The sequence below is a fragment of the Xiphophorus couchianus genome, chromosome 12 (genome assembly GCF_001444195.1).
Source record: "Xiphophorus couchianus chromosome 12, X_couchianus-1.0, whole genome shotgun sequence".
NCBI classification, from domain to species: Eukaryota; Metazoa; Chordata; class Actinopteri; order Cyprinodontiformes; family Poeciliidae; genus Xiphophorus; species Xiphophorus couchianus.
The window spans coordinates 12,213,678-12,232,255 of record NC_040239.1 but is presented as its reverse complement, the minus strand read 5'-3'; the positions used below and the strand labels follow the sequence as shown (position 1 = coordinate 12,232,255).

General features: G+C 38.9%; 1 protein-coding gene across 1 annotated transcript in view; it reads left to right on the top strand.

Moving 5' to 3' along the window:
- Window positions 1-2,377: 2,377 nt before the first annotated feature.
- The window catches only part of ptch1 (patched 1), a 63,882-nt gene continuing 47,681 nt past the window's right edge, over window positions 2,378-18,578 (top strand). The window contains exons 1-2 of the mRNA XM_028034048.1: window positions 2,378-2,975; window positions 4,916-5,108. Of these exons, the coding sequence (XP_027889849.1) occupies window positions 2,805-2,975; window positions 4,916-5,108 (364 nt within the window). The 5' untranslated portion in view covers window positions 2,378-2,804. The remainder of the gene's footprint in view (window positions 2,976-4,915; window positions 5,109-18,578) is intronic.

Below are 18,578 nucleotides of genomic sequence, written 5' to 3'. Positions count from 1 at the left end.
AAACAACATGTATACGTCTAGCCCACAGATATGGTCCAGGAGTTATGACTCTTGTTTCCAGTAATGTCTTACCCCACAAAGTCAAACTTCAGTTCATTGTTATTTGGGGGCATTGCGGCATAGCTTAGTTTTTGTTCTAAAGCATGGTCCCACTCACGTGTGGGACTATTAAAATATTTTTGTAGAGTATTCATTTTTATAAAGACACTAATAGGCTTAAAGAAATAAATAGAGAACTGCTTTAGCCAGCTCCTTTTAAATTTTGATGTAATTTATGTCAATATTCTCACCAACCTGACCTTGAAATCCAATACAGCAGTCTTATAAATAAGAAAACTTTGATAGCTTCAATAAAAAACTGCATTTTTATCTGTCTTATTAGAAATAGTATTTTTCGAGCAGTACATTAAAAACTCCCTGGGTGAATCTTATCTTTAGTGTTTGCAAGACAAAAATGCGTAGGAAGTTATGGTTAAGCTTAATTTTCAGACCCACATTCAAACCCCAGATGAGAAATTGTTCTTAGAAGTGAGTGGTTGAGGGAAGTCCACATGACTCCAGAGATGAGTGGCTTGAATGTGGTATATGATGTGCTATGGCTTCTAATTTCTCATAGCAGGTGGCTATTTTTTCCCAGACTTTATACCTGGAGAGCAAAGTAGAGCAGGCAAGCAGATCTTCAGCTAAAGATAGGTGCTGCAAGGGATGATTTTGAAAGCAGGTAAAATACAAGGAGGAAGTGTCTCTATTTATCTGAAGACTTAGGAGACAGGTACATTAATGGAGGGAAACTTAGGAAGCAGAAAGGACTTGTAAGAGAAGTTTTGCATAAGTAAATAAAAAATAGACTCACCCACTTTGATCAATCATTAAAAGATGATTACTTGACAGTCCCTTATTTTCACAGCTGCTTAATCAGAAGGAAATTTCTAGAAATTTTTTTGGAAATTTATACATTTCTGGATTTAAGTGCAACACACCCCTGTAGTTTCAGCAGCATCTCAAAATGTTCCTATTTTTTTCAATGAAACCACTCACACCGGCAGCAGGTCAACACTGTAAGGAGTGGCGTCTGGTGGTCCTGTTCAAATCTACTCTATTTATGCAAATGCCACTGGATTCCAGTCCCTGCAGCTATTCTTCCGTTCTACTCTGGTAGTTTTCCTTCTATTGTTGTATTGAAGCAGCAAATTCTGGTGAGGAAAAAAAAATCAAACGGGAAAGATTAATTATTGAGTTTATCACACAATTTGTAACATCAATGGCACTGCCACAAAATTATAGATGTCACTCTAAAGTTGATGAAAAGGGAAGAAGAAAAATGGAAGAGCTGTAGGCTAATAAGGACTAGCTGTGCAATATATGTGATATATGAGTAATTAATTATATTACTCATATATTTGCTCTATGATATAAGTTGGCAAGACATCAGTTTTTTTTTCTTTGAAATGTCCCAACAATATGTACTATGTGTTGTGGTAAAATTAAACCAAGGTTGAGCATTTTAACCACAGTGTTGGCTTGGAACACAAAAGCAAAACTGCATGACCAAAAAGACCAACCAGAACCACAGTCAGGCCTGATAGTTGCACCATCATGGCACAGGTCTATTTCTCTTCATTGTGTGTCTTAGTCCAGATGCAAGGAATTACAAATATTTTCAAATGCCAGTCAGTGTTTGTCCGTTTTGTACACATATTTTTTTCTCTTAAAGTACTATGTTTCTATTTATTTATTTAATTTTTCGTTTTTGCATGGTATGCCGCAGGCCATGCCGCCCTGAGGGGAGAGCCACATCACTCATATCAAACTGACTTCTGCTAAAAATACCAACTAAAGGATAGCTCAAGTACAACAAGTGGTACTTAGCCACAGTTTTATAACCAAAGGGTATCGGGCCTCCCCTTGAACCACTGTAATCTGAAGCTCAACAACCATAATGGTTAAGGCAGTGAGGGGTGGGGAGTTAAAAACTTCACTTCTGACATTCCTCAGCTCTCCTCCGACGCACAGGTCCGGGACTTCTCCTCTGACTTGAGATCTCATCCAGTGGAAACGCTTCCCTCCTCCTGCAACGGACCGCTGTGCAGAAACTTGACCGCACCGAGAGGTTCCGCTCTCGGAGAACCCCGCCGTACCCACCCCCTGAAGTCGGAGATGCACACACGAGGTCCATCCACCTGGGTGGTCTCTCTACTTTAGTGAGCTGTTGCTAAGCAGCTAATAATAGTCGTGTTTGCTGAGTAATTTTTGCCCTTCTGGAACCAATCAGATGCAAGAAAGTCCTGCGATCTGACAGCCCCAGAGGCGGGATCTAGAGTCTTTTTTTCTCACCCCTCCTCCTTTCTCTGCCTCCAAACGGAGAGAGGTCTTTTTCTCCCTCTTCTATTGAATCTCAGAGTTGGCCGTGACGCGCGGCCCAGGGGAAGACCACATAGATCTCAGCAGAATGCTGCGACCATCGAGCTTTCATACCCGACCGCTTGTGTGTGGGAATCCCTTTGCGCGCCTCGCTTTTTGAGAGAAACTTTCTGTTTTTCCTTTTCTTTTCTTTTTTCCCCCCTTTTCAACATTTTTTTAAGAGACAAGGTGAAAGCGGTGAGAGCGGCGGAGACCTCCGGATCACGAAATGTTGGGATGGAAGGCGCAGACTTTGACTCGCCGTCTCCAACAGGAGTATGAAGTCCCACTTCACGGGTGTGAGGTCTCCACGAGTGAAACTCTGTCGCCTCGGGATATCGCTACACGCTTTCGGGGAAATACTATAAAGTGGGAAACGGTAACCACCTCGCAGTCCCCGCAACATGGCCTCGGCTGCTAATGCGCCCTTCGAGCAGGAAAACAGAGACCCCGATCGGCCGAGGATAACGCGGAGGAACAGGGGGGACTATACCCGCGGCACACCGCTGGATTTGGAGTATTTGCAGCGGCCGAGTTACTGCGATGCGGGCTTCGCTCTGGAGCAAATATCAGAGGTGCTTATGTCTCATGTTTCACTACAGGAGAGCTGCGTGGTGCCTGTTTCATTGTATTTACTGGGGGGTAAAGTGGCCAAACTTTTATGTCCAGTCGCTACTAGGTAACAAGACGTGCTTGAAAGCATGGACATGAGAAGGAAAAAAATGCTTATTTATTTTTATTTCAAACGCATGTGAAACAAGCTTCTTGTTGTGGTTATCAATACAGAAACTACTGCATCCAAACTAATAACGCACATGGCAAAACATTGCATCTTATCCTATACATTGGAAAGACAGCTGTACATATAGTTTTCTGACAGGTATCTCAACTTGGATGAGTCCTCTGAAAATCCATGTGGCTGTTCTCTTCCGTTCACAAATATTGGCAGTAACCCCCCCACACCCACACACGCGCACGCACACACTCACTCTCTCTCTTGTGTTGGCTTCTCCACTCCCCATGCAGACCGGAACACACGGCCAGCTCCACAGGGAGAGGGGTTGTCTGCCTGTCTGCGTGTGTGTGTGTGTGTGTGTGAACGTGTGTGGTGGTATTTGTGGGTTTTAACCACATGCACTCTTCAGGGTATTTAATATCACCTATTGATGTGTGGGGCGTGCAACGGTGGAAGTGAAAGCCACCCCAGGGACAGTTCATAGACTGCTTCCCTTTAGAATACAATAGTCTCTGTGCAGTGGGATATCTGCCATGTATTTATAACTGAAGTTTCAAGCTCTCAGATATAAAACTCCTGTTGAGTTTGGCTTTTAAAGGCAAAAAATGAATGGCAAAAGAGATTAAGTCAAAACCCCACCCCATTATAAGTTGACAGTAGAGCTGCACAACACATCTAATCACATAATCAGTGTTTTCAATATTGGAATCACAAAAGTTACTGGATGCAGTATTTGTCTGGAAACTATATTCCTATAGCCATGCATTGATGTTCACTCAGAAGTCTACTTCCATTCAGAACCAGCAAACAGATAATTTTGTACCCAATACATAAATAATGATGAAGTACATTTTTTCTTTGTTCTAGTGAAGTATATTTAAGAATTTTGGAGAAAAATGATCAGTTATTAAGGATAGTCTACGTTTGTACAATTCAATAGATTATTACCCCTGAGTAGACCAAAAATAGATATTATTTATTGGAGTCAACCATTTCTGTATAGTAGACTATGAGTTGAATATAGAAATTTAATGTCAACATATAGAAATTTAATGTCAACATACCCTGGGTGGACACCAATTTGTACACGATTGCAGATCTTCATGAAATGATGCAGGCCTAGCTGACAGTTCTTTCCCATCATTTATCTCCATCGACTTTGGAGGTTCAGCTCGAAATCAGTTTCAAACTCTTCAGTTTCACTCTATTCATAGCTTATTATTGCAGCTGTGAAACGACAGCACTCTATGTATAGCCAATAAACCAGAAATGTATGTTCCAGAATGGGACAATAAAGGGATTTTTTGTTTAGAAATCCATTCACATGCAATATCAAATTGAATCCTAATGACTGGAGATGTGCTGATCAATGGATTAGAAATCAGATTTGCCAACGTATGGTTTCCCTTCCTATGTTCGCCTCAGAAAATTGAGGTAATCAATTTTTCATTGATCGCCTCTGATCTGTGATCAGCAAGTCAGATACCACAATATGATATTTTTCTAAAACTGATTTTTCTTTTCTGCTTCTATATGTTAAGGTTCTTAGAAAAAAAACATATTTGTATTGGCCTGGAAAAGCGTGATTGGTGCATCTTTCTTTCGTTTCTCAACGTTAACTTCCCCTCAGATGTGTTTCTGTGGGTAAAATTTGTTACTTTATGCACATAATGTGTGTAAATAACCTCTTTCTATGTATTCCAATGGTTTTATCTGGTCAGGTAAGTGTAATCGGTTTGCTTTCATTGACAGTAACTTCATTCTCTTGTCTTATCACAGGGGAAGGCGACTGGGAGGAAAGCACCTCTGTGGCTGAGAGCGAAGTTCCAGAGATTCTTATTCAGGCTCGGCTGTTACATACAAAAGAACTGTGGAAAGTTTTTAGTTGTGGGCCTTATGATTTTTGGAGCTTTTGCCGTGGGTTTAAGGGCAGCTAATCTGGAAACGGACGTGGAGAAACTCTGGGTGGAAGGTAAGATGATGTTTGGTTATTGGCTTTTTTGTTAAGTTGCACAGTTTCTTGAGTGTATGTATGAAAATCACCAGCTATAAAGACTTTTTAGGAGAATTGTTTAAAGTTTGTGTCTTGGAAAGTGGCCGAGCAAAACTGTGTTGGGTTTGCAAGAGGTAACAATAACGTCACCCGTGAAGAAGGTTGTAATTAGGCTCATAAGCAGCCCTTGGAGTTGAGGAAATTTTTGTCAAAGCCGCCATTTTGTGAGTGTGTGTATGTGTTGGTGTGTGTGAGAGCCAGCCCCCAGCAGTTGAAGGCTCAGAGGCTGTGTGTGTGGTCCTGTTTTGGACAGCTCTCAACTTTCCAAAAAGATTTGTTTCTGGCTGCAGGGAAATAGCAGAGCACGGACAGGAGTTATGGTGGAAGTGTCAATCAGTCTTCTTGTTTTCTTATAAAGAATTTAGGCAAATGAAGAAATTTAAAAGAGGGAAAGAGAGTGTATGCATGGGTGGTTTTTTGGGGGTAAAGGCATGAGGCTGAGTTTTTTTTCTCCCTCTTTGATCTGCATTCCTGTACATATGGCTCAAGTTGGCTGTTCCACTCATGAATGAAAAGGCAGAATCTGCTATTTGGAATTGAACTGTATGTTTGAATAGATTAAATAATATTTTTTCATATACATTTTTGTACCTTTATACTAGTCTTCCATTCCTTTTTTATATGAAAACAACCCACGTTTTTTAAGCTTAAGCATCAAAGCGGACAGACTCCCAACCTCTTCCCCTGGGTTTGCAGGCCTAGCCCATCCTTGCGTGCTGCTGCAGGGGTCTGACAGACAGAGGTCTCCTAATGCATTGCGCAGGCGCAGTTGGATCGCAGTTTGTGCAGAAAGTAGCCTCTTCAAACACACATTCCTGATTGTACTCAGAGGATCACACAGTTTTCACATGCCAGAACCACGGTCAGGAGGACCGGAACAAGAGGGCGTTATAGGAAATGCAGAAGGTTATGGCAGAGTGATAGAAAGTGTAGCTGTTAGGATAAATATGTTCAATCTTCAATGTAGCATTCTAATGTTTTTAGGCAAAATAAACATTTGATGTCATTTTTAAAAATTGTTAGGATAAATCTTAAGTGAGGTTGAACATTCACAAATAATTCAATGCAATTATCATATTTTCTTTGCATGATTCTATATTTCTGTTTAATGCAATTGTAAATCAGTTTTGCTTATTGACTGATATGTGATATGACAGATTATGACCCTTGATAAAACCAACATAACTATGATCGACCTCCTACTGGAGTCTTAGAATAGTATTTTTCTATTATAGACTGTGAGCAGACTAAAGAAAATAATTTTAATTTATCAGATATTAAAGTTTGTGTTGAAAGTCAATTTGGTGGGAATGAATGGTCCTTTCTTAGTTCCACAGTGTGGGAATTCTCTTTTTACGACAATACAGTGACAAAATATTACCCAGTGAATATAAAAAAAATCTAAAAACAATACAAGCAACTGCATATTACTAAAGTACCTATAAAAAAATATAAAAGCGACTGAAACTGTAAAGGTCACTGGTTGACTAGGTACCCAGTTTTCTTGGTTTATTCTCTACACTCAGGGTGACATACAGTACATGTTTTATATGTGAAAGGGACTTATTTAGATTCTTTAAACAAAAATCTATAGAAACAAAAATGGGAAGCTGAAACTCACTACTAATGCAACTCCAGACAACTTATTGATCTTACGGACAGTTTTGTATTGTTCTACTATGACTTGCTAAATGAGATTTTGAATGAAAATTAATCTTTATTGGCACTATTGCTGTACTTTCCATATTTTTTGATCTGATCATTTTGCATATTATAAGGTGTTTTAAACTTAATGGATATATTTGGTGGAAATGTTGCTGAATAGTAAAAATTTTATTGTTTGAACATTAGTAATGTGAAAAACTGTGTTCCTCTGCAGTTTAGTACTTTGGCAGTTTTTGTTGTTTTATGGATATTTATAATGCAAAAAGAAATCACCTGCCATAATAACTAAAACATTTTAAAGCTACTTTTACAACCAAATATTTAAAATTATTTTCTAAAATCATGCTAGTAGTCTACTGCATTGAATTGTGGGAAAATAAGTTAAGCCTATTAAATATTAATTTACCACCAGGAGTATGCTAAGTTATTTTGATTTGATTAGGAGTCATACATTATCGATTTCACTACATTTGACAAATAGTGGGGATCAGAAATAGAAATTTTCATTCAATTACATATTTTTTAAAGTCATCATAGACAATATTATCACAATTACTCATCCTGGCATAATAATGCTAAACTCTAATTATTATTGTTTATAAATCCCCAAAAATGCCAGCGTGGTTGACTTTTTAACATCTGGGATTTGAACCATTTTTCATCATTATTTTCATGAGAACGTCAAAAGAAAATTGTTTGTGTTTCAAAGTATGATTTTAATTCATTTTAAATCTATGTGGACTTTTTATCTGGGAACATGCACTGCTTTTTCAGGCTTTAGTATTTGCAGATTTACCTTTTTGTGAATTATTTTTGTAGAGCATATCTAAAATATTTTAAAGAAAATGCAGCTTTGGATGGTGAGGTACCTAGATGCAATGTTACTTAACAAGCTATTTGCTGGCATTTGCAAAGCAGCCAATCCAGGAGTGTCGTTCTTTGTTCTTGGTGCTGATTGGCTGTGCCCCCAAGGGAATGGATATGAAAGATTGTAGATGTTTGATTCTTTAGTAGTACTAATTGATGTATATTAGGGTATATTTTGTGTTTGAACTATTAAAATTGGCAAGTGCAAGTGTTTTTAAAATGGGTCTCAGGTATTTGCAGATTTGAGCTATTCGTAGGCTCTGTGTTCTCTAACACTGTCTGAATGTACACAGTTCATCAATTGTATCTTATGCCTAAAAAGGCAATCACAGCAAATGCCCAAAATATGATAACATTTTGAGCTCATATGGCTTACCCTACATAGAATCACAATCAATGGAAAAAGGGTATAACAGACATTTTTAGAATATACTGTACAAATAAATTAACTTCTGAGTAAGATTTAACCATTTTATAGTTATTCATTGTAATAAACAAATGGACTCTTAGTGGCTAGGTACATTGATACAAAGCAGTTTGTTTATGCATATGAAATGAAAGGAGGCAAGGAAAACAATTTAGTGCTTATTCTTAGAATAGTCTGGTAGCAATGACCAGTATGGATAATAAAAAAGATTTAATTTCATACATTTAAATGTATCTTTTTTGTCTACAATTTAATCAATTCACACAGTCAAAAATCTCACACTAACAATCGCGGTCATAAAAAAATAACCCTGACTCATTACCAAATTGGCTTCTTCACTACAACTTTTACTGTGTTTTGATGCAACTAAGCAACTGTGATATGACTGCATTTCATCATGTTTTCTGAAGCCCGCTTAACATTTATTGTTGTTCTTAAGACAACCATAAAAAAATTGATGAAACTGCAAACCTAACCAAACAGTCTGTTTCTTCATAAAATCAAGCTAACTTCAAGTGCACCAGGTACTGGTAGTAAAGGGATCTCTAGGAAACATTTGTAAAATGCACACACACTTTGATTACAAAAAGGGACCTCCTCACACACATACACTGACAAGGAGACAGTGCTTTGGTGGTTTCCTTGGTCCCGGTGCATGAGGGGTTCCAGATGCTGGTAGGGAGAGATCTGTTTGTTTAGATTAGACTGCACAGCTGAGGGATAGATTAGTTCTGCCTGGACCACGGAGCCCTGTGCTGGGCCGTGCTGGGGAAACTGGCCCATCATCCGAGAAGAAAAAGAGGCGAGAGGAGAAGAGGACAGACCAGCTGTTTATGTTTCATCTGGAACTGCCCTCCACAGGCGACCCACGGACGACCCCGCCTAGGGAAGCTGTGTGGCCCACAGATGCACATACGCTGCAAAACTGTTGGAACTCTGCATGATTTCATTTGGGGTTCATTCATGCCTGCTTTCTTGGTTGTAGCCAGAATCCCCCAGCCGTCCACCATCAACTGCGTACAGCACTTGTCTTGGGTGTTTATTCTTCGAGTTGTCACGTGCAAAAACATTAGCAGGAGTTGTCTCTTCTCACTGCACTCTCTCTGCACTGTTTATAAATGCTCAGACACAGGAAGTTCTGTTTATTAGACAAAGTGACAAAGAGAAATTGGGAGTGAGACACATACTCATGCAAAGGGGTGATTGTCTCCTCGTACACCCTGAACTGTGAGAAAACATGGAGTGGTCGGTATTTTTTCTTTAAAGGTTTTGTTGCTCCTATGTGGCCTTTATTTGGCAGTTCTCAGATAGGAAAGCAGGTTGTCAGAGCGGGAGAAGACATGTGGCAAAGGTCATCAGGCCAGAACTTGAACCTGCGACAGCCACATTGAGGACTAAGGCCTCCATACGTGGGTCATGCTTTACCCCTGTGCCAACGCCACAGCCAGTATTTTATCTTTCAAGCAATAAGGAGTTGGTTGGCGGTATGGGATAGTAAAAGACCCTCAACAAGAAGCACTGTATTTAGAAAGACTTGAAACAAAAAATACTCTATCTGCATTTAATTGAAACACTAAGACAGGAGTTATTCCTATGACTATTAAAAATGTCATTATTACAATTAGATTATTTTCATTTATAACGTTCAAAGACTGGTATTTTGTTTTTGTTCTACTGTATATAAAGAATAAATAACCGAAGTTTACAACTGCAAGTGCAAGAATATTTATACCATACAAAATATTATACTTTATTTATATACATTTTGTCAATGTCAATGTCAAATTTAATTATATAGCACTTTAAAAACGGGTTTAAAACTCCACCAAAGTGCTGTACAAAAATGATAATAAAATAAGTTGATGAAAAGAAAAAGAAAAATAATACAAGAAAAATATATGTATAATGTTAAAATAATAAGAGTAATAATAAGTGCCATTCTACTCTTTATAGAGTTACACTGGGAGTCTAATGAGCTAATATTAGCTGACTAATTAGTTGGTCTATCCTGCTGCTGGCTTCTTGACAGTCACGCGACCCAGAGATTAGTGTTATAGTCGTGTTTGATAATGACCAGAATTCATTCTATCATCACAAATAGCAGTTACATTTTTGAATTTTATCTAAAGAGGAATGGTGGATTATGCTCCTTCAGTTTTCATAGCATGTGTCTGTATTTTTTACAGCAAAAAATATTTCCAAACAGTAAACCCTTGCTTTCTTGTGTCCATGGGCTAAGTACGCTGGTCTTCTTTAAGCCAGCTGGCGGTCAGTGTGCAACAACATGTGCACAAGGGGAAGTACTGTGTTACTGTTTCCCTCCATAAGCCAGAGACAAAAATGGATCAGAGTAGCAAAAAAAGAAAAAAATAATGTTTTCAGACTTCCATGTAGAGGTTAAGTCCTGCAAATGTTTACTTTATTAACAGGGACCAGTATGATGGTTTCAAAGCCTGATAATCTGAAGTAATTATGACATGTTTTTATGCTATATCATTTCTTATACAAAAATGTAAAACAAAAATACATGCAATTAAGTTTAAATTTAAAATAAATGCTAATCATTATTGCTACTAAGATAAATGCTATTCTTGTAACTCACATTCAGTATGAGTTACAATATTGCTGTTAATATTATTTTAGATTTATTGTAATTTTGGTACTACATTTTAAAAATCTAGAATACATTTCAGTGCATATTGTGCAAAGTACACATTTGTTGTTCTGCCCTTTATACCAGAATACAAGCATAAAATGCTCATCATTAGTAATTAATTGGTCGAGCTATCTGCTGTGGTACCCAACCTCCGACTGTTTTGAAACAGTAAGGCTTTGCACGAGTGATGGATAATCCTACTTTGAATTTGATGTTCTTCTATGCATGAGATAAATTTTGCTGTTTTCTTTCAGATTGCTGACCGGCAGTTATAGGTCTGGGTGGGGCAGGATTATATCAGGCTACCCTCCATAAAGCTGGAAAAAACCTTGGTCTCTTCTGGTCTTTCTCTGACATCCCATTAATAGGACTTTGAAATATAGAAACTGTGCTACGGAACACTTATGACGCTTATAACACTTATAACTTATTTAAACTGCGGTGTACCAGTAACTGATTCATGCCTTCCTGGTAGCAATATTTTAAGTCTACTTTTCTTTGAAAAAAGTGATTTAGGTCAGAATGCATCCACACTGTTGAGAAACTCTGTGTTTATTTTCACTGTGCCACTCACAGGAAATGATTAGCTCCAGCAGGAAGTTGTAGTATTGTGATGTCCTATCTTGATCTCCCCCACACACAAACATTGCTTGGAGTCAGCTTTGGAGAAAATGCCTCATGGCGAGTGTTCAACTCAAGATACACCCTCGATTTCACATCAGTGTAATGATTAGCTGTCAGAGAAAAGAGATGTGAATTAGAGGAACATGAAGGCTTTGTTGTTCTTCCTGGCCACAAATAGCAAGTTATGGTATCTCACAGTATCAACGGGCCAAGGCAATCCGAGGCCAAATTGTAAAGAAAATAAGACCACTGCCTGCCTCTAATTAAAACAGTATCAAATAAACATTGGCCTACTGTACTACTAAAGTCCTTCACGGTTTTGACTTTGAAACGGGTAATCACCTCAGTTTGCTGATTGGCAAAGAGAAGTAGCAAGAACTGGGTAAAAAGTTTAGAAGCTCTGGGCATAGATTGAACTTAATGAAGCAGATGAGCTAGAGTTCTTCTTAGTGCTAGTGAAGGTCATTGCATTCACGGAAATGTCCCAATTCAAGCTGAAACGACTTCACACTGCCCAGATTTATGGTGTGGACTTGGGGGCACAGAGTCATGAATTGTAGTCTCATGGCTACAGGCTGACGAGAGGCCCCGGGGTCCCGCAGCACTTTCTTTGGGTGCATAAGTGCAGAGGCCAGGGGCCACGGGCATGGACTCCAGAGACCCTGAGGTCATCTCGTTGAGGCCCCGCTATTTAAAACCTCACCTGATACTCACCCTGTGGCCTGGGTGCAGAGTGAAGACTCACAGCAGAGGGGGTGCAGGGCGGGAACTACAAGAAATGCAGCAGAAGTCGCAGCTGTCACCAAGGCACTGATGTGAAGAGGTTCATCTCTTGAACCTGACTGTTAGAAGGGAGTCTGAAAATGCATTTTATTTTATTTTTGTGTGAAAAGAATTGTCCAGCAGAGGGCAGTAAATCTGAGGTATAATCTTTAAACTGATGTTTATGAGTACCCTAATTGAAAATAAATTATAGTTTCCCAGATTTTAATGGTTCCAACCATATTTCTTTGTATAATATATGATGTGTGTGACCAGTGTTTTAAATTCAGAGAATATACAGTCATTATGTACACCATGTTTGTTCTGGGTTGGACCTCCAGAGATGCTTTATTTGTCCCATAGATTCAGCAAGGTGTCAGAAACATACTTCAGAGATTTTGGCCCTGCACATCTATTATCAAAAACACTTGTATCGTATCACCTCAGTTTGTTTGAGCCATTGAAGTGCAGTGTCATTTTCACCAAACCTGTTTGAGATCATTTTGAATTGTGATATTCTGTTTTAACTTGATGAAATAGCCATCAAATAGGCAACCTGTGTTCGTAAAGGAACAGATGTGGTCAGTAACAATACTACAATGCTGGGGTTAACTGTTGTGATTTAAGTAATGCTCATTTAGTTCAAAGGGGTTGCAAGTGTAACAAAAGAATATCCCATTAACCATTACACCACTACTACCAGGCTGAGCTTCTGGTCAAGGCAGGATGGATTCCTGGTTTCATATTGGTCTATGCCAAATTCAGATTCTCTACCCTTTGAGCAGCTGAAATTTCTACTCATTGAATTGGGCAAAATGTTTTCAATTTGTTATTGTCTAGTACCTAGGCGTAACTTCCTGAAGGACTGGTGTGGACATGTCCCCACCAACTCTGGCATGAAGGGGACAGTCCCCACCAATATTTCCTGCACCTTTTTTTCTTCATGTGCTTACATATGTAACTCGACAGCAGCTGCACGTTGTATTCGAAGCAATAACAGACAGGTAATGCTTTTTTAAAATTCCTTTGTAAAACGTAAATGGCAAGTCCGCTCAGTGATTTAGAGGATTGGACATCACGTGACTTACTGTGCGCGCGGTGGCAGTGAGCCAAAGGCACTGTAGCTTTGCATCCAGTCAGGAATATCGGTGGTCGGGGAAATGACACAACCAAGCAAAGAATCTGAGAAGGGTGGGGGGGGCAAAGTTTTGATATTGATTGTCAACACTACGGTAGCAAGATAACAAAGTCCCAAGGGATCACATTTCACAGGTCGGTAAAAAACCTTAATTAAAAAATATATAAAGAAAGTGGAGAGTAGGTTAGTCATGCTAAGCTTAACTTTTATCACCTTAACATGTGGTCTTGCTGCGCAGTTCAGAGTATTTCGGTTCAATTAACACAAAAACAAGGCGACCCACATACATTTTCTGACAGATAATCAGAAGTGCAGGTGTTTCAGTTAGCTAATCAACCATCGCGAGTGTTTGGGATCACTTCCTAATGATCGCAAAACGGAAATTCAAAAACATAAATCTGCAACAGACAGAATGTTCTGTTTGGTGTTTGTACGTCCTTTTTGTAGGGGAAATATTTTTGTGGGTTTTTTTTTTAGTGTTAATTCCTGACGCATTGGAACGAAATCATTGCTCTGCGCTTCCGGGCTGCTGTTTATTGGTTGCCATGGCAACGAGTCTGCGTATGACGTTAAGCTGATAGAGTGAGAAAAAATATGTATATAACCAACCGTTTTTTTTTTACATTTTTTCCCAGGACAAATTGCTTCATTTGTTCGTAGAACGTGGCAAAATTCAGATCACTCATAAAATAGGATGAAATATTTCATAAAGTATATAGGAGCCAAAGTTGGTTAAATTTTAAATCACGGCTCCTATTAAGTAAAATTAAATTATGGGCCATTATAAAGAGAAATTTGCTTTGCTCTCTTTTATTTCTAGGACTGACAGAAACCAATCTATAGATTTATTAGCAGAAAGAATATATATATTTACATATCCAAACATCAGCATCTCAGCTTTAAGCCACATTTTATAGAATCCAGTAATATCGATGGTCACTTTATTCACCAATTGCTCCAACCAGACATTCACATGGAAGTTTAATAATGGAAGTCATTTCTAGTTTATCACTAGAAAAGAAAAGATCTTCCAGTAACTGTGGGTACATCAGCGCCCTAACACCCCCACCACCCGCTCCTCTTCGTCCCCACCAACTTGCAACACAAAGTTACACCGTTGGTCTAGTCTGTGTTTGATGCAGCATCAGTTTCCTGTTCTTTTCTGAAAGAAGGGGCATCAGGTGTGGTCATCTGCTTCAGTGTTGCATGTGTTCTGCAGTCCTTGGTTTGTACAAGTGGTTATTAGGGCTAGTGTTGGTCTGTCTGTCTGTCATCTTAAGCAAGTCTTTTGGATAACCACTGGATAGTTTCTCTTTTTCACATTGTTTTTTAAAACCTTAGAGACAGTTGTGTGTGAAAATCAGCGCTTTATGAAATGATTGTACCAGCTTTTTCTGAACCAACAACCATGAGACACTTAAAACCCATGCTCTGTTCAAATCGCCTTATCCATTATTAAATGCCTAAAAACATTGAGTTGCTGTCATGTGATAGATTCATTATTGTGTGTGGTAACAAGAAATTAAACCACAGTACTAATAATTTGACTGATGTGTGTAATTAAAGTGGGTATTTTGCTGAATGGCAAAAAATGTCACTGGAAACATTTTGCACCTTCACAAATTGGTACTTTTGCTTTTTTTGGTCATGTTCATACCTGTTCTAGGTCTGACTGGATTAAGACTATTCATAAACGCCTTTACAGTCAATAATTTTAAAAGATGCCTTAATAAGCTGCACATAGTCCTGGTTATGTGACGCCAGTAAATATTTTGTTTCAGCAGGAAATTGCTGATGGTTCATTTTTGGTTTGAGTACAAGTTGTAATCAGTAATGTTTCCTTATTTTGACTTCTATAGGGATCAAAACCCCAATTCATGGAAAAAGATGCAATATACAAAATTATATTAAAATAAATTATATGTGAGATGGCAGTATTTCATTATTATTTATCCACATAATCAATCAAAGCACTTAATAATGAGGACACATCCACTTCCTTTGTGCTTCGCTTTTGTGCATACTGTGATTAACAGCAGAGCCGACCAAGTTGGTGGTTGTTTTAGTGGGAATGGTAGTGAGAGACTGCAGTTTTAATGTTAAGTGCTTGCAGAAAAACGCCTCGTGGAGAAAGATGAAGAGGAGGGGGGAGTGCCTCCCAGAAAGTGGCGTCTTCAGCTGAGACGATTGTGGTTTTGCATGGTTGAATTATTCAGCTTTTGATGTGCATAAAAGCAGTGATACATGCATGGATGCATGTGCACGAACACACATACACACAGACATTCTAAAACTGTTGTTGCACGCAGAGAGGCTTTGAGGTTCTGGTTCTGTGAATGACGAGGTGGTTGACCAGTGCAGGCTAATTAGACGTCCCTTTTTGTGTGAGTGTTTTTTTTCTCCTTTTTATCTCTTTCTTCTTCCTGTCGTGCACGTTATATTTTTTTTCTCCCCCACCGCAGTATTTTTTTCTTCTCCAGCTTTCATTCAAGAACCGCAAGCACTAAGAACACAAAAAAGTGTGCCCACACCCAATATTTTTTCCAGTTAGCTCAGAAGTCACTGTAGGCGCCTATCGTTCTCGTGTCATCTGTTTTGCTCTTGCACGGTAGTTCTTCAGTTGCACGCTCAGACACTCATACAAACTGCACTCAATTAAGTGTGTGTTTATCAGTTAGCCACAAACAGGATTAAACCCTTGGTATAAGGAATAACATTCCTACGTGTGTTGTGTTAAATTTTATGAGTTTATGAAAAGCGCAGGCGGATTGGTGAGGGACTTGGTATTGGAGGAACATTGAGCCTCTGGTTCTGTAAGCAGAGTTTTGCAGGGATGTTTTCTCAAGTTGAAACCCCGGTATTTGAAAATCGCCTTGTTAGTGAAAGCCCTACCTGGCCGAAAGTTAAAGTGCATTGCCATTTCGAGTTGCTAAGTTATCCGTGGGGGTGTGTATGTGTGTGTGCGCGCGCATGCTGCAAATGAGAGCACACTCCCATTCACAAACAACTTCCTGAGATGCCTCCAAGTGCTCTGTTTACATTCTGCAGTCTTTCAGGCGCTCTTATTCAAAAACCAGAGCCCTGCAAATGACTGACCACATGAGACTGTGGAGAAAGTTACCACCATGTCCCCCAACTTTACCTCCTTCTTTTACTCCTCTATTCCTCTCTTTTCCCCACTGCTAGAAAGGACTCTCTCTTTTACTCAAGCGTCTTTTTTTCCCCTCCTCTTCTGCCTCTTCCCCCTCCCTAGCTGGAGAGAGTGGCCTCAGAATGCCAGATGTATTACAGAGTGAGCCACGGCAATGTAAACACTCAGCCCTGCCATGAGAGCAGGGTGGTCTGGCCTCCCTCCTTCCCTGCCCTCCTTCTCCCTTCCTCTCTTCCCTCCCTCACAGTGCTGGCTGCCAGGAGGGTGGAGAAGTACAAAACAAGAGAGGGAGCACATTTGTGTGTGTGTGTGTGTGCTGGAGTAGAGAGAAAGAAGTATAGTAGCAGTAGTGTATTTGTGTTTTGGCCACGGAATCTGCCGTAGACTTAGAGAGATTGGAGTGTGGATTGATGCATCTCAGGCTGCAGTGTGGAGAATTTTATTGCAAACATATCCAAATGTATGTATGTGTGCTAGTTGCTGGAATTTTATGTAGCCCCTCTGGCTTACCGCAGTTACATACATAGCTTTATAGTTCATTGCAATTCCTGCAAAACGTCGTCACAAAGTCTGGCAGTAACAGCAAGTACCACACAAGCACATACAAGGCATGAAAAGAGAGAAAATATTTTCTGTCAGATGATCGAGAAGTTTGGAGTTTAAATTTGAGTCTCTATCAGAACAATAAAATGGTAGCAAATGTATGTTTCGGTTTGGTTAGATTTTTAAAGGTAAACATGGAGAGCTGACTAAATACCCCTTTACCATTTTGTAAATTTGCAGTTTTGGATGTTTTTTTTAACCTAAAAAAGCTTGTGAAATTCTGAGTCTGCTTTGACTGATGATGGAAGGTAATTTTCTACTTCTACTGACAGAAATGGGATTATGTTTCTCCAATAAATAACATTCACCAAAAGGAGGTCACTTAGAGTTATTTTAGTTTGATTTAGTATCATAATCTGTTATGTTTTAATAGGAGTCAAATGGCAAAACTGGGATCAGAACCTAACTTATTGGAAACAGGATGCAATAAATAGTCTTATGAAAATACAGTAATACACAGGTAAATTAAACTATATGTAGTCTGGACTTTTTCATGATTGTTTTCATATTACCCGACTACAAAAAGAATTTACAAAACTAATGTGCAATAGCTTGGGGAAATATTTTATCATTGGCATTAAATGGATAGTAAAGGGGTAAAATATGAATAAGTAGATAAATAAATTGGGACACTATAAAACCTTGTAGGTTTTTTAAACATACTTGAACATATTTGTTTTGTAAAATCAATTTAGAATACCTTTTAAATATTAATATACAATTTTAACAAAAAAAATGCTAATTTTGTTGTGGAAACTAGTGAGGTAAGCTAAGGTAAGCAGGTGGTGTGATATTTTAGCAGTTTTAGTTGTTGTGTAATAAATATGGACTCCTTTACTTTTATTCCCATATAAAATTGCTAAAATAACACACCACATCACATCAGCAGCATGTGATTAGCACACTCGGAATTGTGAAAATCTGCCTTTTTCCTCAGACATTTAGTTTGGCGTCTGCCTGATTCTTGGTCATCGAGAGTGAACACCATATTGACAGTGAAAGAGCTGTCTGATGGTCCATTGTACACCAGACCGCTTTCTGGAAACTGTTTTTATTTTTGGATATTGGTTGGAGAAAAGACCCCTTGAATTGACTGTAGTTGTCCTGTCATGCCACTACATGGTGGTCTGATTTTAGCATGTTGTCAAATGTGGATGTGCTTTTTGCCCTTAGCTTGCCTCACTAGCCTCATTTAGAAAATTGCAGAGGCAGGCTATGCATTTGGTACCTGGGCCTCCAGAGGGACTTTACCGATTTAATCCACCATTCTGACACTACAAGTATGCAAGCCACCAATACAATTGTAAACAAAAAATACAATATAACAGTATTGCAAAGGTTCAGGCCAGACATTAACATCAGTAGTAAAACTGATGTTGAATTCACACATATATGATCTAATTTCAATCTTCCAGCTCATGTCATTCGGATTGGGAATTTAAATGTGTCCTGAGTGATGACATGGGTCTTAAATAACTGCACTGTATCCAAGTAAA